This window comes from Puma concolor, chromosome A1 (assembly GCF_028749965.1).
Source record: "Puma concolor isolate L17-30 chromosome A1, mPumCon1.1.hap2, whole genome shotgun sequence".
Taxonomy (NCBI): Eukaryota; Metazoa; Chordata; class Mammalia; order Carnivora; family Felidae; genus Puma; species Puma concolor.
The window spans coordinates 28,860,356-28,886,136 of NC_141667.1; the positions used below are offsets into that span (position 1 = coordinate 28,860,356).

The 25,781-nt window shown below is 38.7% G+C and overlaps 1 protein-coding gene across 1 annotated transcript in view; it reads left to right on the forward strand.

Annotated features, from left to right (window-relative positions):
- Positions 1 to 25,781, forward strand: part of SPEF2 (sperm flagellar and cilia associated 2) — a 150,302-nt gene that overhangs the window by 112,637 nt on the left and 11,884 nt on the right. Inside the window, exons 24-30 of the mRNA XM_025923764.2 lie at positions 3,116 to 3,253; positions 7,412 to 7,563; positions 11,270 to 11,450; positions 18,871 to 19,018; positions 21,127 to 21,255; positions 22,353 to 22,491; positions 25,228 to 25,457. Of these exons, the coding sequence (XP_025779549.2) occupies positions 3,116 to 3,253; positions 7,412 to 7,563; positions 11,270 to 11,450; positions 18,871 to 19,018; positions 21,127 to 21,255; positions 22,353 to 22,491; positions 25,228 to 25,457 (1,117 nt within the window). The remainder of the gene's footprint in view (positions 1 to 3,115; positions 3,254 to 7,411; positions 7,564 to 11,269; positions 11,451 to 18,870; positions 19,019 to 21,126; positions 21,256 to 22,352; positions 22,492 to 25,227; positions 25,458 to 25,781) is intronic.

Here is a 25,781-nt window from a genome sequence, read left to right on the forward strand (position 1 = left end):
AACCCTCTGGGGTGGGAACGAGTAATAGTAACATTTTATGGATGAAGAAATATGGTAAAGAGATAGTAAGCCTCACAGCTGGAATCTGAACCCACGCTGCCAGACTCCCCAGACCATGAACCGTTCATTAAAGGGTTTCTCTGACATAGTGATATTTGACATGAAGAAACATGATAACTTATCTCTTCATGGTCTCCTACACTCTCTATAGTGTAAAATAACCATCGTTGCCCCCAAACAACTACTTTTGTACTGAATTCTACTGTATCCGATAACAATACTGTGAACCTTGTTTTATTTCTTATTTGTATTTGTCTCATCTAAGTTTTGACTTTGCACCTTTTTGTGTCATTTTGTTTTATGTGAGACTCTAATAAGCACCATATAAGTTGACTTTGGTCTTTTGACCCAACAAAAACCTTTAAAACTTTTGTAAAAGGAGGAGGAGCTAGGATGGCAGAGTAGTAGGGGAACCCTGGGGTTGTCTCAGCCTCGAGCACAGCCAGATCAACATCAAATCATTCTGAACACCTAGGATATCAATCTGAGGATTAAGAGAACAATCTGCATAATTCGAAGGAGAGAGCATGGCAGCTTCTCTTAACAAGCAGACTAAAACATAACCAAAACCGACCAAAGGACCTGGTTTCCTTTATTTTTGTAATTTATTAGTTTTTATTATTTTTTCCTCCGAAATGACAAGACAGAGGAATTCACCCCAAAAGAAAGAACAGGAAGAAATGACAACCAGAGATTTAATCAATACAGATATAAGTAAGGTGTCTGAACTAGAATTTAAAACAATTATAAGAATTCTATCTGGGCTTGAAAAAAAAGCATAGAAGACGCTAGAGAATCCCTTTCTTCAGAGATAAAAGAGTTAAAATCTAGTTGGGCCCAAATTAAAAATGCTATAACTGAGATGGAAACGTGAATGGATGGATGCCAAGACTGAGGATGGACAAAGAGAGGAACAACTTAGTGATACAGAGGATAAAATTATGGAAAATAATGAAGCTGAAAAGAAAGGTAGACTTAGGGAACTCAGTGACTTCTTAAAACAGAATAACACTTGTATAAGAGTCCCAGAAGATGAAGAGAGAAAAATGGGCAGAAGGTTTATTTGAGCAAATTATAGCTGAAAACTTACCTAATCTGAGGAAGGACACAGACATCAAAATGCAAGAAGTACAAAGAACTCCCATTAAATTCAACAAAAGTTGGCCATCGCCAAGGCGTATCAGAGTCAAATTCATAATAATTTTGTAAAAGTGTTCATTTTTAATGATTTTTGTCTGCATAACCTTCACAATTAATAGCCATGAGTTTTTCTTAAATACAACACACCTATGATTATTAAGGGATATTTAATAATTCCCTAATTCTTTCCAAACAAAACGTGAAAACCAGCCATGCCTCTGGGTAGCCCAGACCATCTCTATGCTTGGTAAATGTCTTTGTTCTTGGCTTGTTTCATTCCAATTCTGAGAAGTTATTGGAGAGGTTCTCCTACTGCATTGTCCTCACTCTGCCATCAGAAATCTGAGCCACACAGACGCTAGTACTTGCCAAGTCTTCACAGTGAGGCAGGAGAAAAAGGGAACTCTTCTAGCTCTCATAAATGTACAAATGCTTGGTAGACACAAGCCTGTACTCACTAAATGTCTGACAGAGTATCTGTGGAAAGACCATGGAGATACCAAGATCAGCTCTAAGATAATGGTGCATTGTTCTAATACTTAGAATATGGCTTCAAAAATGGCTGTGATGTTTTCATTTTATATGCAGTTCCCTGGAGGTAACAAACCAATATGTTAATTGTTTCAGTGACATAGTATCACAGAAATAAAACCTACTGGGGGCACTAGAATCAAACCGATTGCATTAAGATTCCTGACTCTACCACATTGAAGCCAGAGCCAAGTGACTTAACCTCTCTGGGCATCCATTTACTCACCAGAATTTACTTCCTGGTTATTGTTGGTATTAGCAGAGTAATCAATGTGAAGCACTTAACACAACGCCCGACACAGACTAATGTTCAATAAATTATTAGTATGAAAACTGTCGCATTTTAATTGACTGTACATATTTCACTAATGGTATATTTTATTAAACAGATTTTATTGCTATGAATATTATATTCTTATAAGATTATATTAGTTTTTATTAACTGAGGAATTATTGTATGCTAAATACTATGCTAAGTGCTTTATATACATAAACTAATTTGTTCTATATTGCACATCCAAAAAGTAAGTTTCAGACAAAGTAACTGAGACCTGAAATACAGGTGTGCATTACCCAGCACCACAGGCTCATGTCTTGGATCTACCACTTACTCACTGTGTGACATTAGGAAAATAACCTCTCTGTGACTCATCTGCAAAATGAAGACAATAATACTACCTCAGATTGTTGCGAGGCATTAAATGAGTTGGTATAAGTACAGTGACATATTCTGACACTCTAACACACGTAGAAAGACCTCAGTGCATAGTAAATAGTGTTAGTTTTTTTACATCAATGGCAGACCTGGGATCTTGCAAAGATTTTTTTTATTTTTATTTATTTATTTATTTATTTAGTTAGTTAGTTAGTTAGTTAGTTATTTTACTGCTAGCTCTTTAGTGAAAAGCTTAGATTTGAACAATCCTATTAAGCTCAGACAGCAGTTCTTGGTGAATGACATGCACACTCATGATTAACGAATGAGCCCGTGCCCTTGGATTAAATATGGCTGCATATTTCTTCCACCGACAATTCGTCATTTCCCCCAAAATTCCCTGAAAGGACTTTTTCAACTAAGAAAATTTCCTGTGAAAGGATTAGAATACTACATAACACATAGCCACCCGTGACTAAAGTGAATTGTAGTAGGTTTGTGCTAGATGTGGGCATATGATTTGGTGAGCTGGTCTTACAAAGGAAAGGCCTGGCATAGGGTAGAAGCAAAATAAAAAGTTGTTGAATGAAGAAATAAAATACATGAATGCATTAGGTCCAATCTTCTTTGGAGATATTTTTAAGACAGACAAAGGATTCCAGTTTTATTACACTGAGGTGATTTGAGCCATGATCCTAAACCATAACAGCGATGTCTCTTTCTGCTCAGGATTTACGAGACCGCCTGTGGGACATCTGTGATGCCCGGAAGGAAGAGGCAGACCAGGAGCGTCAGGATATCATTAAGGAGAGCTGGTTGCAGGACACCATCGGAATCACGATGAACCATTTCTTCTCACTGATGCAGGTAAGAGCGGCTGTCAACGACACAGACTCTCACCTCCCCAGCTATGTCCTGTCCCTTCCTTTACAGTCCCTTTGGAAGCATGAGGGGCCCATTCAGGCTCACTTTACTCACAGCACTCTGCCTGGCCTGAGCTCCAACTTGCCGAAGAAGTTAGCTGAAATAAATCATTTGGGCCCTGGGCCAAACAAGCACCAGAACTGGGAGCATCCAAAGCAACCACTGACCAGCTTAGAACAGTGGAGAGTGGCAGGAGAGGTAGTGTCTATACTGGTTGTTACCTTGTCAGCCTCTGGGACACCCAGAGTGGCCAGCAGAAGCCCAGGAAAGCAGCCCTGCCAGAGAGCATGGGCTAAGTCAACGTCAGCAAGCATTCGATTCCAGAAAAAAGTTTTATGTCAGGATTGAAAAAAAAAAAAATACCATTCACCAGAACAACCTCATTAACTTATATTTGCAGCCTGTTAAATAAAAATATTGCACCAGACAAGAAGTTAGGCTTTGCTCTTTTTCCAAGACTATTGTCAACAATAGGAGAGAGCACACACCAAGTCTGGATACCTAGCATTGCCAAGAGGAAGAGCTAGAGAGAGTTGGAGAGCTGGAGTGTAGTCCTTAGTACAAAACCCATCTGTACTTGCTGATTGGCCTTGCCTAAAGGAAAAGTAAGCTTTCTCCTACCTTCGCTACAGAAGGTACTTTTACCACTGGGAACAAGGCTCCTCCACTCCCAGACGAACTGGCAGAGAGAGGCGCTATCTTCCTTGATGCCTAACATTTCAAAGGGATGGTGCCCAGATACTTAGTAAAGACAGTTTTAAGTTCTAAAACTGGCAAGAAGCTTTTGAAAAGATTTATACCTCAAATGGACAGAGCAAAGATTTACAATAAGTTTTCTAGAGTAAATAAGAAAAGGGATGTCAGGAGTCAAGACTTAGGAAGAAGACTGTACAGTCTAGCCAAGCTGAGGGGCATAGGAAGGTTGTCTTGGTCAAGTTGTGTCTACCTAAGTACTGTTTCCTAAGAGAATAGCAGTGACGGTGGAGAATGGAAAAGGATACATTTTTAGTCTTCAACTGACTGACTTACATGAGAAGATATTATAGGAGAGGAGAATATTTAGCTGACAGTCTGAGCTAGCACACAGTAGGTGTTTAATACATGCTCATTCAACTAATGACTGTGAATGCTGATACTTCCAACCTTCAGAGGGACAAGCCCATGATGCATGGGCAGCTTGGACCACAGGAGGCCTGAAAAGTCAGCAGAAACCTGAGGTGCAGGAGCAGCCTCACTGACTATAAGCTCTGGGATCCAGGCATGGGTTGTATAAAGGATTACAATGAGCCACCTAAGCAGCCTGATCCACCCAGGCAGCCTATGCCACCTCAGGTAGCATTCCTTAAGCACCAGTTTAGGCAAGCACAGACTGGCTGTTAGAACGGTGCATCAGAAGCTTGTGGCGGAAATAACTGAAATCCAGTGGCAAAGCGAATAGAGAATCTTTGTGAATCATTTCTCATTAGTCCCAGCAGTACTGCCTCTTGTGGGAATGGCATGACTTACCTCTCAGCAATACCTAGATTTAAGGATCTCGTTCTGAGAAGCTGAATCCACTTCTAAAGCGAACTAGGAGGAAAGAAGATAAAGGAAAGGACACTAAATAAAAGCTGCTATTTATTAATTCCTTACTCTTTCCTCCATACATGCCAAGCACTGCTCTATGGACTTTCACATAGATTACGTGAAACCTTCCCAACAACCCTATGCTGTAGCTTCTGTTATAATCCTCATTTGACAGATGAGGAAACTGAGGCAGACATAAGTGGAATGATTTGCCCGATGGCACACAATCAGTAAGTGAGAGAGCAGGGATTGGGACTGAGGAAGCCTAACTCCCAAACCAGTGCTCCTAATCACCGTTGTATCATCAACACTGCTCAGATAGTTGAAGGCCTGCCACATGGAATAGCAAGGAAACTCATTCTGCACTGGATCAATAGGATTCTTATAAAAACCAAAGATGGAATTCTCAGGAAGTGGATGTCAGTTTGATAAATGAAGAAAGAACCTAACAGTTAGAACTGTCTGTCAAATAACCGACTTTGGAAGCAACTGAGCTGCTGGACAAGGAAACTCATAAGCAGAAGTTTGCACATGTTTATGGAGGGCTAGGGGAAAGAATCCTTGTGAAGTCTTCAAGGGCCTGCAGTACTGAGTAACAAACAGCTAGATGAGCATTTCCCAAAGTGGGTTCCATGGAACACTAGTTTTACATACTGGTTCACAGAAAAAGGACTCAGCAATCAAATGAGATTGGGAAGTACAAAATACTCTACACTTCCCTCTCCCCTGGGAGATGGACAAGTATATTGACATATTAGGACACCATGATGGCCTGCCATAAAGAAACTTTTTGATAAGTCAACCCAGCATTTCTGAAACTATTCGACATTGTAAAGTTTTTGTTTGTTTTTGTCTCCGGCAGGGTACTCATTAACAGCCTACAGGACAAGTTTTCTACACAATAAATTTTAGAAAATGCTGTGCTAGATGATTTTCTAACATTCTCTTCAAAACTAGGATTCTGTATCTCAGCACGACAAATGCAAACACTTATTGTCACACTGTGAGATTTGTCCATATATGAATATTTTAAAACTTAATTTGGTTGCTATGCAAGAAAAGAAAAATATTTAGTTTTCTTAATAATTTCAAAATACTAGTTCGAAAAGTTCAATATACGTTTATATTTAAAATCCAAATATTTAAAACATGCTCGATAATTTAAAACAATATATGAATGGCAATTTTGTTTTATAATATAGACTCAGTTTAACCAAGTGAACATCTTCCTGTTTCAGTCATTTGCCTGGAAAAGTTTAATAATGTGCAAGACACCTTTCAGGAGCACTTTGGCTTACCCTTTTTTGTATCAAAAACAAATCTATTGAAACTGGTTTTGTCTTCTGTTGTAGACTACAGTGTGAAAGCCTTTATTTATTCTAAACTGTGAATGTGGCAGTCAGTACAAGACTGTGTCTTAATGTTTTAAGAAATAAATGGCAACATTAATTGCTTGACAAATATTCATGAATATCCTTGGGTTAGGTTCAGCTAAGGGCTTTGAACACTAGGTCAGTTTTGTTCTTTTTGGAAAAGATGCTTTCTATAATTAACTATGTATCATGGAATACTTCTGCAGAAGAGCTTCAATCTTTAGGCCCTCAGGTACTGGTTTAAGTAGCCCTACTAATCAAAGCAAAGTCTGGATGTCATGTTTATACTACCAAAGAGCAGTGTGAACATGCCAACTGCTCTGAGACCTAATGGGAGAATGGGCTGAAAAACTCATGGTCTACATTTGTGTGTTTGGCACTCACTATACATGCATTTCCTCATTACTGCAAAGGGAAATGGCTTGGCTGGCCGGGAGTCCCTTGTGAATAACTGATGCTCGACTTACCACCAACTCCTCTGTGTTCTCCATTTTGCTCAAGGCAGTACTGGCAAAGTCAACAGATGGGTTTTGCTGTGAGCCTGGAGGAATGATCTCATATTCTACACCTATTGAGCAAGAACAGAAACTGTGAAGAGAGAACTATCTGTTACCTCTTTGCCTTCCCATGTCATTTCTCCACAACTATGTTTCATAGTCCTAGAGGACCAAAACCTAGTCTCTTATTTTGTACTTCAATTTTTTGTTTTTGTATCTGCATCTGTGTATGTATTTATCCTATTTTTGGCATCTCTCAAATCAACTAATTTGTTACCTCTGGTAGAAGACATTCACGTATTTGTTAATGTATCGGTTGGTTGAATATACAGGACACAGGAATTCTAATGTCAAAATAATGCATAATATACACTACTTCAGGCATCATACATACTGTAATCTTTTGTCACAATATCAAGAGGCATAGAAATGCCATCTTCTTAAGTGGAATTATACTCAGTGAGTACAGAGAGCACAAAGTCACCAGTTATCTTTAATTTTTATGACATTTTAGATATACACTTATAGCTAATTCTCTTTCTTAATTTCCAGAAAATTGATTTCAACTGAAATATTTTAAAATAGTGCTTACAGAACTTAGATGGGAAATATGTACAGATCAGCTTGCTCATTCTTGGGTATTGACAGTCATTTTGCTATTAAAGGCAGAATTGAACCGTTTTGAAGATACAAAGAGATTCCTTCAAGATTATTACAGGGGAATGGAAGGCAAAATCCCAATCGACGACAATAAGAGATTTACTCGAGTCCCATTGGTCCAAGTGGATAGTAGAGACATTTCAGAAAGCCAACATAGGTAAGGCAGGCTATCGTGTTCCACTATACTTGGTTTGAATTAAAAATTTGTGATTTTAAGTTGAATACTGCTAATAAAAACCACACTCCTGGGTGCCTGGGTGGCTCAGTTGGTTAAGCGTCTGACTTCGGCTCAGGTCATGATCTCACGATTTGTGGGTTCAAGCCCCGCGTCGGGCTCTGTGCTGACAGCTCAGAGCCTGGAGCCTGTTCCGGATTCTGTCTCCCTTTCTCTCTGCCCCTCCCCTGCTCACACTCTGTCTCTGTCTCTCTCAAAAATAAATAAACATTAAAACACACACACACACAGACACACACACACACACACACACTTCTGTATCTGCACATCAAAAATCCAAAAAAGCTCTAAAAAGTGAAAAATTTTCTAACTTCAACTTAAGACTACTGATATGCATTATTATCTAAATTATGGTGACTATTTACTCACTTTGCTGCAGAAGTATAGTGCATTTTATTATGAAGTGCTTCCAATGGAGTCTGCTTGGGATAGTATATATAAATTTTCAATTCTGGGAAACTTTTGGTCCAAGGGTTTTCAATAAGGAATCATGAATCTCAACCACTTTTATGAAAGGTTCCAAGCACTGTGTGTGTGTGTGTGTGTGTGTGTGTGTGTGTGTGTGTGTGTTACATGTAAATGAAAATGGAAGAGGTTATGAGTCTTCTTTTACAGATAAACATAATTGAGAAACAGTGAAGGTTCAGTCATATGTGATCATGACTTCATGACACTGAAAGACTTGTCAATAGTCTAACATCAGATTCCTGCCAGAGCAAGAGAATAAAGAATTATATTTTCAAACACTCCCATGCAATACAAAAGTTTGTAAATCATTGCTTTTATAGCCCCAATGGGTGGGGGCAGGGGAAGGGCAAGATCCCAACCCCAGAGAAGCTATGAGCAAATAGAAAAAAATGTTTTTAAGAAATAGGGAGTCGGAGTAGTAGCAATTCCTATGATGTGGGTCTCAACTGTAAAACGTTAAATGTGCAAAAGGTAAGAATTAAAATAAATTGAGGTAACAAAAATAAAATTAAAAATCCTTAAAATTAAATGATTAATTAAAATAAGCTAATAAAATAGCATTAAGAATTAAAGTAATATTTTCTCACGACCCATAAGGAGGTCATGAGAAAATAAGAATCAATAAATACGAAGAGGGGAAAAAAAAGAAGTTAGATTTTAAGAATAATACACATGCTGAACATTAAATTTAGATCTCCAAAGATATGATATGTATTGTAGCTGGAAAGTACTATGTGTACCTTTTAAGCTTTCTCAAGTCAATGCAGGTACATGTCGCACAGATTAAATATGGTATAGTGAATATGTTTTGAAGACAGACAGATCTGGTTTCAGTCCTGGGTCTGTTACTTACTAGGTGTATGTGAGTAAATTAAAATAATTTATTTTGGGGGGAAAAGTCACCCCAACCCTCTTAAGCCTTGGTTTCTTTATGTATAAAGTAAGGCTGTTGTGAACATTACAGAAAATGAAATCTTCAAAGCACTGAGGACCACGTTAGGGAATCAGAAGACTTGAGATCTAGTCTCAATAATCTCAATAAGTGGTGACTATTATTATTGAATGTTATAACAATAACTTACATGCACTATTTTAGTGATAAGTGTTGCATGTCCTTGCTTTGTTTTATCATCCCATGTACCAAGAAGGATTTGAAATGACCTGAACACAATATGGTTATACATAAGATCTGAGACCCATTTCTTCTGTCTAGATTTCCTCCATCTAATCCCACTGTGTCCCAATCATGCCCACGTGTAAGCAGGAAAATACAAGAAGGAAAGTTTGTACCTACTTCTTGGTACAAATGCAAGAGAAATGTGTAACTCAGCAAGCTGCTGAAAGAGAACTTTGAAAAGCCAATAATAAAAAATTCCGCAGGCAATGTGAACCATCAGAGCCATTTAAAGAGGCCAAGTTCCAATGTCTATGGTAGCAGTGCATTCTGTTCTTAGCACAAAATAGCAAGTTAGGCATATTGGGGAAGCTATTAAAGTTGGTTAGCAGAATAAAACAGGCAAAAGAACAGGCCGTTCTTATTTTCTGCAAAACAACTGTGCACCAATCTCAACCTCAAATCACTGCTTTGAGTATCTACTAAAACTCTCGATCAATGTATCAACCAATCAACCAATCAGCTACAGTCTGTTTAACATATATAAGGGAAGCAAGCACACTGTCAAGCATTTTCACATAGCTGTCTATTTTATTCCTGTAACAACAACAACATAATAGTAAATAATAATTGATGAATAACTAATAATTAGTGGTTGCTAAGAATTAGTAACAACAGTAATAGTAGTAGTCTATGTTTGTATTATTCAAGGGAAGGAACTTCAGAAAGGAGCCCCAGTTTGTATCTATTGATAGTGACAGAACTATAGCTAGGCCAGAATTTTTTCCAGTAAATGAATTCTAACCCCAAATTTTATTTCTAAATGATATGCCACCACTGCTGTCCTCCAAAGCACGGTGTTAGGAAATGCTTGTTGGACTATATTAAACATTTAGAGATGATCACACAAATTTTACCTTAACTTGTTAGACACATGAATTTCAGTGTTTCAGTGACAGATTTAGCATTACTTGATTGTTAAAATGTAAATTGTCCTGTGGGTAGATGTATGCGGCATTGAAGCACCTTAGCACACCCCCTCCAAGTACTATAAGAATCAAAGAGCCAAGTTCAAGAAACCACATCTAATGCTTCAAAACTAGACCAAGCTAATTGTTTGGTGGAGTTCCCAATCAGCCTTCTGGATCAACAATCTATTCCCCAGCAGTTTGAGTCTGCCAAACCAAATGCTTGTTCCTATTATGGCTCCTGACTCCTCAGGTTTCAGCAAAGTCAGAGCTGGAGCTTCTCTCCCCACCCCCATTCTGTGCCCAAGCTGAGGGCTCTTTGCACTTTGTATCACCAGGGTGGATCCCAGTCATAATAAGCATTCTGCTTTGGGGATCTCTACCTGCTTCTCTTAGCCTTTGAGATTTGGGAGTCCTTCGGGGAGAGAATGTTCCCAGAGGCAGCTCTAAAATTTCTACAAAGGGGCAGCAATATGGCTGAAAGAAGGGAGAGCTTAACTTCGTGTTCCCAAAGCATTTTACAAATCAAAGAGAAGCCATCACTATCCCTACTCTAAACTAGGGAGGTTTGTTGGATATCTGTCCCACCCACTATCAAAACCTTGTTGCCTCCATGGGATTCCCCCTTGCAGACCTCACATCTTTCATATCCTGATTTTTAATTTTCCACTTCAAGAAGCCAAATGATACTAGTCATCTTGAAGGAGTGATGCCCAGTTTTATTTGGTTTGCTTTTCCATGACTGATTTGTTCCTTGTTAGAAGTTTATGCCCTGGCTAAATTTCAAAATTGCACTTCTTCATAATTGCCATTGTTTAATTTCCCTCCTCGTGATTACTGAGAATAAACGTAAAAATTAGGTTTTGTTACTATTTGTTTCTAGTTTCCTCTTGTTAATAAGACTATTAAAATGTGAATATAGTCTTTTATAGTCTTCATTTGAAGAGTTCTTCCAGCACGACTTTGAAAATTGAGATTAAAGCAAGACAACAAGATTTCCAAAATAACATGGTCATAAAGAGAGAATTCTGTTATATAAAACATTTATGTTTCCTTTTGGTTTGCTTGTTTTTCAAAGAATTCCTCTCATTCCTCGAATATCCGTTTCCCCGGATTCAGCTACGTCCAAAACAAAAACAAAAACCATACTGAAGGGCAAGATTGATTACTCACTGGAAAATGTTGAGTCGAACTTTGAGGCAGATGAGAAGTTGCTAATGGACACCTGGCAGCAAGCTTCTTTAGCAATATCTCACATGGTAAGCGGTGCTTGTTACTACCTTTTCAGCAAAACCCATTCACTAAGTACCAATATTCCTAGTATGCTCTGAGTAGAAAATTTACACAATGTTGTATAACTTTATACCTTCAGGAACTTTTTTGTTTTGTTTTCTGAAAGAAATAAGAATTGAAACGATGCAGTCAGCAAATATATATGATCAAAAATGGAGTAAACCAACATGTAGTTTATTTTCTGTGCTGGGCCAATGTTCCAAGTACAGAGGCCAAAGGGCCAATCACGAAAAGTCAACGACGTATATCAAATATAATGCAATAGGGAGGGGTGGGACTGTGGCCAAAAGGAAATTGTACTCCTAAAGAAGAGTGTGCTATTCCACCCTAACCAACTTTGCCATTTAAGGATGAGGCCCAGTATGGACAGATCTTCCAATTTTTCAAGAAAAGCCAGAAATTCAAATTTTGTATGTGAAGCCTACTCATTTAAACATGTTAGAAATAATCAAGTTTGCAAAACTTTACAGAGCCAGGTAATACACACATTTGGCCTATAGGCCTCTGGTTAACATAAGTTACCTATGGGGTATTATCCTCTTTATCATGGGAAAATGGGGATCCAGAAAGGTTAAAAAATTTTGCCAAGGTCACTTAACAGGTAAGTGTCTAAGAGGAGATTTGAACCTAGAACTGTAGGAGTTCAAAGTTCCAGTCCTTTCCAGCTTCACTGGGAGGCAAAGGGATAATAGTTGTTGCCTGCAGGGGGCCTGTACCAAATCAGAAGAGAAGGGAAAAGTGTCCAGAGAACTTTAATGTAAGTAGAAGCTTCACCCTGTAAAGAAGGTACACACAGAGTTTAACTTGGATGGCCCCTGTTCCTTCATCCTCCAGGCCTGGGTGCCCAGTGTGGTTCTGTTCTCATTCTGGGCCAAGCCTTCTTTGAGTTTTCTTGAAACATCCCATCCAAACAAGAGGCAGTGTCAACCTTCCAAAAGATTTTGTGGAAGAGTTAGAAGAGGAGCTTGCCCCAGGGTCTCAGAGCCAGGAGTCAACTCGCATTTTCCCGAGTCCCTTCCTGGCCGCTCTGCCTCGAGGGTTCTTTTCTCTGGTCTATCTCACAGCAGCCTCAGTGCCTCCTTTCCGTTCTCCCTCTCTTCCTTTTGTTCCTTCTTTCGTTTCTCCTTCTCAAAAGTGATTGTAGATTCCTGTCATTATCTTGCTTCTTCTATAAAAACATTTAATGTGAGTTTTGGCAAAGTGCGCAACCTAAAACTGCACGGCTTGATGAACGCACCTGAAGTACACACTGGTGGAACCACCACACAGTAGAAGTGGGAAAGGTTGGCACCTACCAAGTCCTTCTTGTGCCCCTTCCCAGGCCTAACCCCCTTCATCCCTACAACACGGAAGCCCCATCTCCCTTTTTGCTAGCCATTGCCTTGATTTTCATAACAGTTTTATCTCCCTAGTCTGTATTTCTTAACAGAAGAATTTAGCTTACCTTGCTTTTGAGCTTTACATACATGGACTCCTACTTTTTGTCTCTGTGTTTCCTTTTGCTCAACATTATTTATGAGATTCATTCTATGTTATTGAGTGTAGCTGTAGTCCATTCATTTTTGTTGCTGTATATTGTTTCATTATATAAACTTATCCCAGTTTATTTAACTGATCTGCTACGAATACACATTTGGGCTTCCAGTGTGTGCCATTATGGATAGCCCTGCTATGAACATTCTAGTACTTGCGCACTGCTGCGCGTATGTACACACAACCATTGGATATATATCTAAGAGTATTTGCTAGCTTCGATGTCAGTAGATAATACTATACATAATACTTCAGTTTTCGTAAGTAATGCCAAAATCTTTCCCCATTTCATGGCAGTATCATCTTTGTCATAAATTAGGTGACCTTATATCATAAATTAGTTCTGTCACATTGCTCTATTTTTCCATATTTGTACTGAAAACTGTCAATCCTTTATTTGTCATATCCTTTATTTATCTAACTGAGCAAATCTTCTCACCTTGTCATCTGTCCAGAGTATTTTGGCACTTCTTGGCTCCTTGCCTTTCCATATCAAATTTCAAATCAGCTTGTCAAAATTTACAAAAATGGGGGCGCCTGGGTGGCTCAGTCGGTTAAGCGGCCGACTTCAGCCAGGTCACGATCTCGCGGTCCGTGAGTTCGAGCCCCGCGTCGGGCTCTGGGCTGATGGCTCAGAGCCTGGAGCCTGTTTCTGATTCTGTGTCTCCCTCTCTCTCTGACCCTCCCCCGTTCATGCTCTGTCTCTCTCTGTCCCAAAAAAATAAATAAACGTTAAAAAAAAAAATTAAAAAAAAAAAAAAAAAAATTTACAAAAATGTTGGCCATAGAGTTTTTAAGATAATATTTATTAGATTATGGAAATTTCTTTTCATTTATAGCTTACTTTGAGGGGTTTTCATAAATGTATTAACAAATTCTTTTTCCACATATATTGAAATTGTCATATGATTCTTTTCTCTGTTTTCTATTAATGTTAAATATCATATTGGTCGATTTTCTAATATTAGACTTACGTTGCCTCCCTGGAATAAGTCCAACATTATAATGAAGCATCATCGTTCTTACATATTGCTGGATTTGCTTCCTAATACTTTGCCTAGGATTTTTGAATCTTTGTTCATGAGTGAGAAAATTCTATAATCTTTCTTTCTCATTCTAGCCTTGTCAACTTTTAGCATCCAGGTAATACTAGCCTCATAAATCAAGTCAGGATATGTTTCTTCTCTTTCTATTCTTTAGAAAAGTTTGAGGAAGTTGGAATTATTTCCTCTTGAAATGTTTAGTAGCCTTCAGGAAGCTATCTGGGCCTGGGGGCACCTGGGCAGCTCAGTCAGTTAAGCATCTGACTTTGGCTTGGATCATGATCTCATGGTTCAGGAGTTCAAGCCCCATATCAGACTCTCTGCTGTCAGTGCAGAGCCTGATTTGGATCCTCTGTCTCCCCTCTCTCTCTGCCCCTCCCCTGCTTGTGTGCACTCTCTCTCTCCCTCCCTTTCTCAAAAATAAATGAACATTAAAAAAAAGAAAAGCCTGATGAACTGAACCTTTTCTTACTAGGAGTTAATCTTCTTTATAATGCTTTTTTGGAAATTATACTTTTAAATATTGTTTACATGATATATCTTTGTTCATCCTCTCATTTTTGTCCTTTATTTTTTCTTGCTTGCTTTTTTCCCCTGACTTTTTTGGAAGTAATGCATTCTATTACTCTTCTCCTAATGGTTACTCCAGGAATTATATCATGAATCGTTAACTTATCAAAGTCTACATATTTTTTAGTCAGTAATTCAAGGTGTTATTCATAGAGTAGCCACTAAGTGAATTAGTGTGTGTTACTTCCAAACTAATATAGGAAAAAAAAGTGAATAAATTTATTTTATTTTTTTTTTTCAACGTTTATTTATTTTTGGGACAGAGAGAGACAGAGCATGAACGAGGGAGGGGCAGAGAGAGAGGGAGACACAGAATCGGAAACAGGCTCCAGGCTCTGAGCCATCAGCCCAGAGCCCGACTCGGGGCTCGAACTCACGGACCTTGAGATCATGACCTGGCTGAAGTCAGACGCTTAACCGACTGCGCCAGCCAGGCGCCCCGAAAAAAAAAAGTGAATAAATTTAAAATATTCAATCCAACAGAAGAAAAAAAAGGAACAGAAAAAGATTTAGAAACAAACAATACAAACAGAAAGCATACACAAAGATGGTAGATGGTAGATACCCCAAGTATCTCAATAGTTACTTTATATTTATAAGGGCAAAATGATCCAGATGAAGGAAAAGGATTGATTTATTTTTTTTTAAAAAAAAAAGCATATGATGTTTATAAGCTACAGAAATGATCTTCTGTTATTGATCAAAGAGGAAAATGGGGTAGTGTGATGACCTCCGGTAGCCACCATGGAATCCTAAACCCTTGACCCAGAGGCTCAGAGCTCCCTATCTTGCTGGAACCAACTCATCAAACCCTCTCATAAACGAACTAGATATTGCTTCCTACATATTTCATGGGCATTAATAATTTCAATGCCTTGGCTAATGTCATCTTTGTCTCCTAAAATATGTTCCTCCTTCCTTCTATTTGCTTAATTGTATGTTTTCTATAATTCTTCAGAGCTAGTTCCTGCTTTGATTCCTGACTAGTTGGCTGCCTATTTGAAGGCCTTGCCTTCTCTGATCATGTGCTTTTCCAGTCCCTGTAGCAATATTGTCTCCCCAAGCATTTGGCTTTCACTATCTATGTCATTGTTTGTCATTTTTATCTCGTTAGTTGTTTCTCTGAATACTTAACTGGGTTCTAAAACTTTTTATGTACTGTGCACCTAGCATCGTGCCCACATCTAATATGACACTAAAGCCCTCAGCACAGTCTGCTGCTATACCGATGATCCTGATGTCACTGTTGATGATGATGGCAATGACCATAGTAATCACTGCAAGATTACAATGACCAAGCACCAGAGAGTGGGAAACCAGATCTAGGAGTTCAAGAAAAAAAAAGAATTATTATTCTTATTGAGCTACATAAGTAATTTACAAGTCTTAGAAATCCCATCAGAATTGCCTAGGGAAAATGACTTGGTAAAATATTCCATTATTAGAAAGAGCATCATATAGCACGAAGATCATCATACAGCACAAAGTTAACCTCTCTCGGTTGTGTGATTTTACAGAAATTACCTAGCTTATCTTAGCCTTCAGTTCCTTATCTGTAACATGGGAGACATTCCACACACTTTTACACTCTTGAATGGCTGAAAAATCCAGTGAAATAATATATATGAAAGTGTTTTAGAAATTGTAAATATAATAAGTCATGACGTTAGAACATTTATTGAAAATTGTACCATTTTCGTATGGACTTTATTTTTTTTAATGTTTACTCATTTTTGAAAGACAGAGACAGAGCATGAGCGGGGAGGGGCAGAGAGAGGAAGACACAGGATCCAAAGCAGGCTCCAGGCTCTGAACTGTCAGCACAGAGCCGGACACAGGGCTCAAACCCACGAACCGTGAGATCATGACCTGAGCAGAAGTTGGTCACTTAAACAAATGAGCTACCTGGGCACCCCCCTTGCAGACTTTAAAAAACCACATAGAAAGCATAGGAGAAAAGTTTACTAATTACTAATCTAATTAGTATTCCTAATAATTATATTTGAATCCTGATTTTATGTTTCTAATGGATTTTCTTGGCATTGATGTTACATGACCTTCATCGAATTTTAAGTTTCAAGTGAGACAGGTGTGATTCGGCAAACTTGCAGGGAAAACGGTACCAGCAGAGATTAACACAGTTGAAATAAGAGCACTTTAAAACAGGCTTTTTTCCTACATAGCAATTTTACCAAGGGCTACCCATTTAGTGTGCTATGTTAATTTTCAGAAAAACTTTCTTCTAATTAGCAGGTGGTTAATGATTTCAAAGAAACAAGTCATATTTAACCCCCACAATGTCAAGACATTATTTCTAGAGTTTCTTTGGGCTTACAGGTAGATTGCTGGATGTATTGTGAATTATGTTAATTTTTGAAAGAGACCCAGAGGTCTTTGAGGGAAATGGACCAAAAATATGCAGATGATGATAATTATCATCATCATCATCACCATCACCATCACCACCACCACCACCACCACAAGATTGTTTATAAAGGAGAAACATCCAATTTTAAAGAAAATTGCTAACTTACTGTGCTTTGCAAAAACAAATTCAAAAATGAATTGCTTGCAATTTAGTTGGGGGATGTTAACAAGTCTGCTTTCAGCTTTACCAAGAATTTGAAAGTACAGTAGATATCATGAAATCCATTTTTGTGGATTAAGGGCATCTAATTAAAACCACACACACACACACACACACACACACACACACACACACACACTGAAACCTTGTTCTCTGAAACCTTTCACTATTTCTCCAAGGCTCCACTGATCTTAAGGAAGCTGTGGGTATATTCTGTGAAATATGATTATTTTAGAAGAAATTCCATCTATTAATAAGCATTTCCTTGGCATCCTCTATGAGCACAGCAGGTGCTAGAAGCTGCTTAAAGCCCATTTGGAAGATTGGGCAACACTTCACATTCAGAGAACAGTTGGGGACAGTTATACGCCAAGCCCTGGGGTGGGAAGTGTGCAGGAATTCTGGCTGAGCAGGCACTGGCTGGTGTATCTTGCCAAGACGAAGTGTCATTGAGGGGAGAGATTGTGCCTTATTCATCTTTCTATTCACCTCCAAGCAACTTCCTCCGTCTCCTCTTGGCCCCTCGCTCGGTCCTCCCCAGAGATAACGTCAGGTTTGGACACAGTAAACACTTTAATAAATAAATTGTCGTGATCCCCGTTTCATCACCAATTGCTTTATTGAGGTTTTAAGGTTTTCAACCATATGTTGCTCCTGCCACCTTGGTGTGTGCAGGTTTGCTTTCTCCCTTTCGGGAGTCTTTTTTCCCCACTCTCCTTTCTCAGGGCTACACCCCTAAGTGCTCTTCACCTCTCCAGGGGCAGCTGGATTCACTTCATAAGGTCCGGCCTTTGAAACTGCAGGCATGTCCCCAAGACAAGTTATTCCTGCTGCTTGAAGCACAGATCCTCAGAGGAGATGTGGACGGGACCCAACAGCACCCCACCCTCCCCATTCCTCGGCTCTTCTGGGGTGGCCCCACAACTAACCTCTCAAAGCAGGACACCTGTGCAAGTGAAAGAAGGGGTTGCTGAGTTGGCTGGAGGCTGAGTGTGCCCCGAGTGGAGGAAGCTGACACTAGAAGGGATGCTAGCCTGCAGGACAGGTCATTCTCATGAGCACTTCCTGGATGAGGCTGGTGTTGGAGTAGAATGGAAGCCCAGCATCCAAGTGTCTGGGAGCCCAATCAATATAGGACATGCATTCCCAAAACTTGGCTGGGGGGGGGGGGGTGAGAAATTCTCACCCATTTTATGTATAAAGCACAAGTATGCATAAATACATAGATACACTTTGGAACATTAAAATTTCATGGAGGGGGCTATTAGGAAAATCTGTCTTTAGAACTCTGTAGGGGAGTCTAATAATAATGATGATGATGATGATAATAATAATAATAATAATAAAAGGTGAGAAACATTGATATAGGAGAATGCCCTGGGTTGAAGGCCAAGAGATAACAGGAACTTGGAAGAATGGGGAGTGGGGAGGGGGCTAAATCCATAGAGTCTGAGATTAAAAAGGAAGCTTTTTAAAAGCATAACCATGACACTGTCACAGACACCAAAGTGTGTTTTCCATAAAGATTGAATACATGGCATGATTGTTTGCAATAGAATGAGGCTTCAGTGGAATTGAGTGATGACTCAATCCAAACAGTTACCATATTTCCTAAGTGTTGCATTAATTAAAATATTGCTCGTATACAACCAGGTGGCTGCTGAAATTCATCAGAGGCTCATGGAAGAAGAAAAGGAAAACCAGCCAACAGATACAAAAGAAAAATCTCCTCAGATGGGTACAAATAAAAAAGTCAAAAATGAACCGCCCAAGAAAAAAAAGGCAGACAAAAAAGCAAAAGGTATTCCTGGTTTTAGCATCCAAAACTGTGGATGCTTACGCCTCTCCTTGGTAGAACACAAACATTTAAGCAGACACATTAAAGCTACTGTTTGTTAGGTTTAATTTAGCTGCTGAAATTCATCAGAGGCTCATGGAAGAAGAAAAGGAAAACCAGCCAACAGATACAAAAGAAAAATCTCCTCAGATGGGTACAAATAAAAAAGTCAAAAATGAACCGCCCAAGAAAAAAAAGGCAGACAAAAAAGCAAAAGGTATTCCTGGTTTTAGCATCCAAAACTGTGGATGCTTACGCCTCTCCTTGGTAGAACACAAACATTTAAGCAGACACATTAAAGCTACTGTTTGTTAGGTTTAATTTAGAGACTCAGGCTCCTGTGGTGTCAGCTGGCTGATCATACCGTGTACCTGTCTCACCTAACTTGTTTATCCAAATAGTCAAGTGTCTCCAAGATAAAACAAACCTCAAAAACAGTTTGGAACATGCTAGAAGAACACCAAGATGACAATATGTCATCTGAAAAGTGTGCTCAAGGGGGCTGCAGTACCCGAGACAAGTTTGGGTGAAAAGTGATTATGTGGATGTAAGTTTCAGGTTGAATTCAGGTTTCTGGTTGAATTCAGGTTTCTGGTTTAATGTAAGCAAGTGCCTCTCTCCTGGAGGCCTCCTGCCTAATCTCTGTCTTGGAGACATGATGGAAAATAGAGGTGAGAGAAAACTCGGGCTGGGAGAGACCTCCCGTCAACCTTGGGGATAAACTCTGCCACCAACATTACCCACCTGTACATATTTAAGGTAAGTTGAGGCAAGAGAGGAAGAGACAGAAATATGTGAGCAGAAGTCACCTCCATAGTCAGTTGCTCATGACATGACATGATTGTTAGGCACCTGCTAGCAGCACACTATGATGGGTGCTAAAGACACCATGATGAACTTGAACAAGAACAAAAAAAAACACAGTCCCTGCCCTGATGGAAATCTAGTCTATCGGCAGAGACAGACATTTGACCAGTCATTGTTCTTTAGTTGGGAAGGTACAGGTGACCTTGAGAGCAAGGTCACCTACTCCATCTGAGGGGTAGGGAAGCACTTCCCAGAGTACATTTAAGCAATCCTGAGCAGGAGTGAGATGGAAGCACTGAAGATGCGGGCGGGGAGAGCGGGGGGTGGGGGGGACATTGAAGTAAAGAGAAGAATAGCACTGCGTAAAAAAACACACCACATGGTCCATCTCAGATGGTAGAAATGAAAGAAGGAAGCAGCATTTGAAGGACATGCTTCAGTTTACCTTAATGGCTAAATGGCTGAGTCCAGTCCCTTAATTTTACAGACGATAAAACAGAAATCCAGCAAGATTAAGTGTTCTTTCACCTGTAACTTAATACACACGTCTACTATTGCCGTTACATTTTATTACAGTTTCTTTGTTTACAAATATCTCCTCTTCACAAAATTTGAACCCATTGGGGTCAGACCTTCAAGACAGATTTACCGCACTAAGTAGAATCACGTGAATGGGGCCTTCAGCTGGAATCACACTGCCATTTCGCAAGGGCAAATTCTCTGACAAATGCTGACAAATGCTTATTTTCTAATTCTCTTACGTAATCACTGAAGTACTTGTAGGTAAGTGCTACTGAAAAGATTGTTCAGTAGATTACAGATTCTTGACCATGAGCCTCGTTTCAGCCATATCTTCTGGAGGTTATTCCCTGGTCTTTCCTTGATGAGGATCTGGGAAACACTTGGCTCACACTGGTCCCTTGTATGGAGCGGTGCTTTCGCAAGTGACTAATGGCATCCATGTTATGTTGCGGTTTGCTAATTTCTGTCCCCAGGCTCTGAATCACACCTTCTTTGGAATCTAGTACCACTTCATTTTCCCATGATGCTAAACAAATGGGGCATTTTTATATGCATCTAGCCGAGATGCCACCTGGAGAATTCTCAAGGAAAGGTCAATATTTCAAACTCACAGTCAGGGCCAGGGTTGGTCCTTTGCAAATCACAAGAGGTTTACTACAGACCCGCACATTTCTGTTCGTTCTCATTTTATCCGAGTAGCTGTGTGGATACTTGCATGCCGGCACCTTCCACTGTCCTTTTAGGTAAATCGCCGCCAATAGCAGAAGCCACACCCGTGACAGTGTCACCAGAGCAGACTGCTGAAATGGAAAGGAAAAAGGAACTGATGCTCAAAATCAAGGAAGAACACCTTGCTGCCCTGCAGTTTGAAGGTAGCAGTTGAAAAGAACCAAGATGATACTTTTCAGTGGAAAATAGACCAGTAGGACCAACAGCCCATGACTGGCTCAAGTTGTGTCTAGAACACAAAGCAAAGCAATGGAAAAATACAACATTTAGCTGGTTGTTTTCATAAAACCACACAAGGGCTAGATTCGACTGTTCTATAATTGTCTGGTGGGATCTCAAAAAGAAACAAAGAAAATTTGGGAAGGGGTTAGGAGAACACCAGCAATAATTAGAATCTCAAAGAACAGAAACAAAAAGAATATGTTAGAGTCAGTGTGAGAAGGCTTAGGACCACGTGTGTTGGTGGTTTTATATGCTAAGAATAATTAAGGCCTCTCACTAGGAAAATAAATGCTAACTAAAGGCTAACAGTCCCTGAAAGTAAGTTCTTGGGAACAGAGGCCAAGAAGAGCCAGTCATGAATCAATAATGTTCAAGAGTCTCCTTTTCTGTAGATAACAATGATTTTACAAGACATATTCTCCTTCTGTCTCTTCCATTTGTCATATAATGCAACTAAAAATGGACTTCAAAAAAAAAATCAGAAAATTTAGCAAATTAGGCCAGTGGTGGTAGAAGAAGCAAAGAAGAAAGATGGGAAAACTATTTCAGAAGTAAAATCCATGTCTGTGGATAGTGTGTGCCAGGGGCAGCCATAAGCCCTGGGACACATGGGTTTTACCCTAGTTTTTCCAGTGCTAACAAAGTACAATGGCATTGCTATCCCAAGTTTCTAAAAGTAGGGAGATTATCAAGAGACTTTGTACCTTCCTTTTTTTTGAAATACAGAAATTATCTATTTGTGTTTTCCCATTCCAATTTATCAAAGAGTATATTGCTATAAAGTGCAATAAAATGTAAATCTCAGTTTATACTTTTGGTTTAAATAAACTGTCAAATGACCCTACCATACATTACATTTTTTTCTCAATGACATAGATCAGGTATTACTTATCTATACTCCTATATTAAATGTGCACCTACATCTGGACAAACTGAAGCATGATTGGTTTAAAATTGAATTTAGTTGGTTAAAAAATGCATGTATACATTTTAAAATCCTTATTTTCTTTTTAAATAGAGATAGCCACACAGTTCCGACTTGAACTGATAAAGACAAAAGCACTGGCTTTCCTTGAAGATTTACTAACAAAGGTGGTTGATGTATATAAACTCATGGAAAAGTGGCTTGGTGAGAGGTACTTGAATGAAATGGCCAGGTAATATACTGCATGGCTTTTCAAATGTATTTTGAAAATGTATATTTTTAAATGTATTTTAATGAAGTGTATTTAAAAATGTATTTTTTTTAAGTCCTGGGGGCCAAAGTTGGCAGGTTTGTAGGCATTTATAAATGTACATTACATTTGCAAATTGAAATTTTGACCTTTTAGGAGATCACATGTGCATTTGTATTGGCTTGTTTCAAACAGTAAGTTGCATAGCAAAGTGTCCTATTGTAATAGCCAGATTTGCACCTCATTTCTGAGTTTGGTTTTTACACTGCTCAATGAGGACCTTAGTTTACAAGGTAAGATTATGCATTATTTTTAAATATTTTTCAGAAATAAGATAATGGTTCACATTTTTCTAATGCCAGGCTCATTAGTAGTCAGGGCCAATTAATGGGAGATTAAGAAGTCATTCACTGGTATGTTTTACCACTTAGGCTGATTACCTTGTTAGGGTAATACCCAGTACTGCTTTGCTGTTGGGTTCCAAAGATTTTTTCAGACTTTTCATCTCTAGTGGGGGGCAGAGCGTTTTATTCCCTTAATTCTCCCGTAAAAAAAGCAGCTCAGCAAAGCAGAAATAGCCCTCAACTGAAAGTCAGGAGACATGATGCTCCAAGAGTTGGGGACTCCTTCCTTGCCCACAAATTAGCAGCATGCCTAATTGCTTGGGGCCCTGTGGCCTTCATCTATAAAAGGAAAGACTCCAACCAGGAAACTCCAGAGGTTTCTACTAGATCTAGATTCTGTGAACACTACAGTTTCCAATCAACATTTACTGAAGATTTAGAAGTTGCTACCTACATAGAATATAAATGTCAAGTGTTCTCCGAAACAAGTGCCATCTACAAGACAGTTGTTATAGTTTGTTCTCTACAATCCTTGTCTCATAATGAAAGTTCTCTTGTAAAATCTTCAGCCTAGATTTTTATATCTGTTGTTCTATATAGTGACACACACACACACATACATACACACATAACTCAGCCTGGTTGCAGTAAGGCGTATTTACCTTACTGTTACAGTAAGGCTTAAAATAATTTTACTACTGTATAGCCAAGTGAGTTATCATTAGCATCACAGAGCAGTGATGTTCGGTTCTGTTCTCTGCCTGCCACTTACAAATGAGAACATGTCTTCTTAATTCTTAGGATTCACAGCTCTCATCCATGTGGCCATCAAGAGTAAATTCTTATTTTTATCAGATGTATTCCAATTTCTCAGATATATATTATGTGTATGTATCTGACCTCTGAATGTAGCCAGAAGAAGTTAAAACTAGGACTGTTCAGCTATGCTTTCTGTTTTGGTTATTGCAAAAACTCTGGTGGTAAAAGAAAACTAGAGAGAGAGAGAGAAAGCTATCAGATCCCTGGGAACTTCAAATCTTGCTTTTTATTCTCCTGGTACTTTTTAATTCCTCCCATTCATAAGAAGGGTATGCCTGATAACCTCCACTAGGTGGTGCACACCCATTTTGAGATCTTGGTTCTCGTTCAGTCTTGGACTGCGGTCGTCGGCCCTTCTCACTCAAGGTTGCAAACTTAATAGCTATCCAGTGCCTTCTCCTCTGCACCAGCACACAACCACCACGAGGCATAAACTAATTAGTTTATAATACGTGCAATATGGACACTCACCAACACAGAATGCTGGAGTTGAAATCTAGGGTTGTCTTCTGAGAGAAAGCAACTAATACTATTTAAAAAAATTTTTTAGTATCTGTATTTTGGTGTTCCTGGGTTACATAAAAGCAGATTAAAAATGGATTTTTCCATAATGTCCAATCTTTATTGCAAAATATAAACACAATCCTTTCTATAATACGGTAATGTTTTACTTCTCTGTATAAATATTTATATACTTCTCGTGTAAAAACTTCTCTGGCTTTTGAAATGGCCTTTAATTAGGACCATAACTATAATCCCCAGTTCAGCTTAAATCCATGCCCTGTGTGGCTTTACATTAATAACCATAAGGTATGGAGTTATGTGTTATCAGCTCCATGCAAAGGTAAGGAAATTCAGAGAGCTTACGTAAATTACCAAGGACTCATGGGTACAGAGAATTCTGGGATGAGAGCTCAGCTTTGAGTACTCTTTCTACTGCACCTATTGCTATTTATACTACATGATTTAACTAGGAATTGTTATTTGTAAAAATAGAAAGCAATTTCAATGGGTATATATTATTAAAGTCCATTCTGACAATCGTGTCTTCAATAACATCAAATTCCTTGATATAAAGTTAGAGAAAAGCCACTCTTCTAGAAATCCAGTATTAAATTTGATTAACATTATAATTTATCCTGATTCCAAATAAATGTGTTGTTCTAACAATTATATTTTACAGGTTTTTCTACCATATAACTTTATTCTGGTTCATACTTAGATTGAAATATATCTCTTGATATAATCTTGCTTACACAGTAAAATATGGTCTAATATTAATAAAACCATATTTTTTGAAGTCCCTTTTTGTTCAGCTTTGTATAAAATGTGACTATTAGCTCTTTGAGCATGCATTTTATTTCTAATCTCTATTTACTTATACTCTGCCTTTCTACAAAATGGATTTGAAGAGAATTAGAATTTTTAAACATGAGGATTGAATTGTCTAACTTAGCTATATGATGTGTAGACTTTGTGTGTATGTCTACTAAGCAAATACTGTTAAGCCAATAGTTTTTAATGGGGATAACCCTATTCATTTTTCCATTTTCAGTGTGGAAAAATTAACTGAGGTAGCTCGCTATCACATTGAAACATCGACAAAAATTCAGAGTGAACTTTATTTAGACCAAGAAGATTTCTTTATTAATGGTGATGTAAAAGTCTTTCCAGATTCCCCTCCTCCAGTACGTCCTCCACCCATAGAAAAGGAAGAAAATGGCACCCTGACCATCGAACAGCTTGACAACCTTCGAGATCAGTTCTTAATCATAGCACCTAAAGGTAGGAAAAGTAATTATTGTGAAAAAAGCACAAAAAAGGATAAGACTAATGAGGGTGGAAATCACTTACTCACAAGTAAAATCAGCCCTCTGGGATTGAGGGTCACCAAAATGAGCCCTTGCTCTGTTCTAGTTTATGACACGTTTGCTTCATACAGCGTAGATCTGAATTAAACAAACAGGAGGAAAACAGTGAGTAATACTTCAGCAGTGTGGTGATCCTCGTTCCTGCTAATTCTCCTCTTGGGCCCATCCCTGCCTCTGGCCAAAAGCTGGTAAACTTGAGTATTACTTAATCTGGCAGTTGAGAGAGACAGCCTTTGCA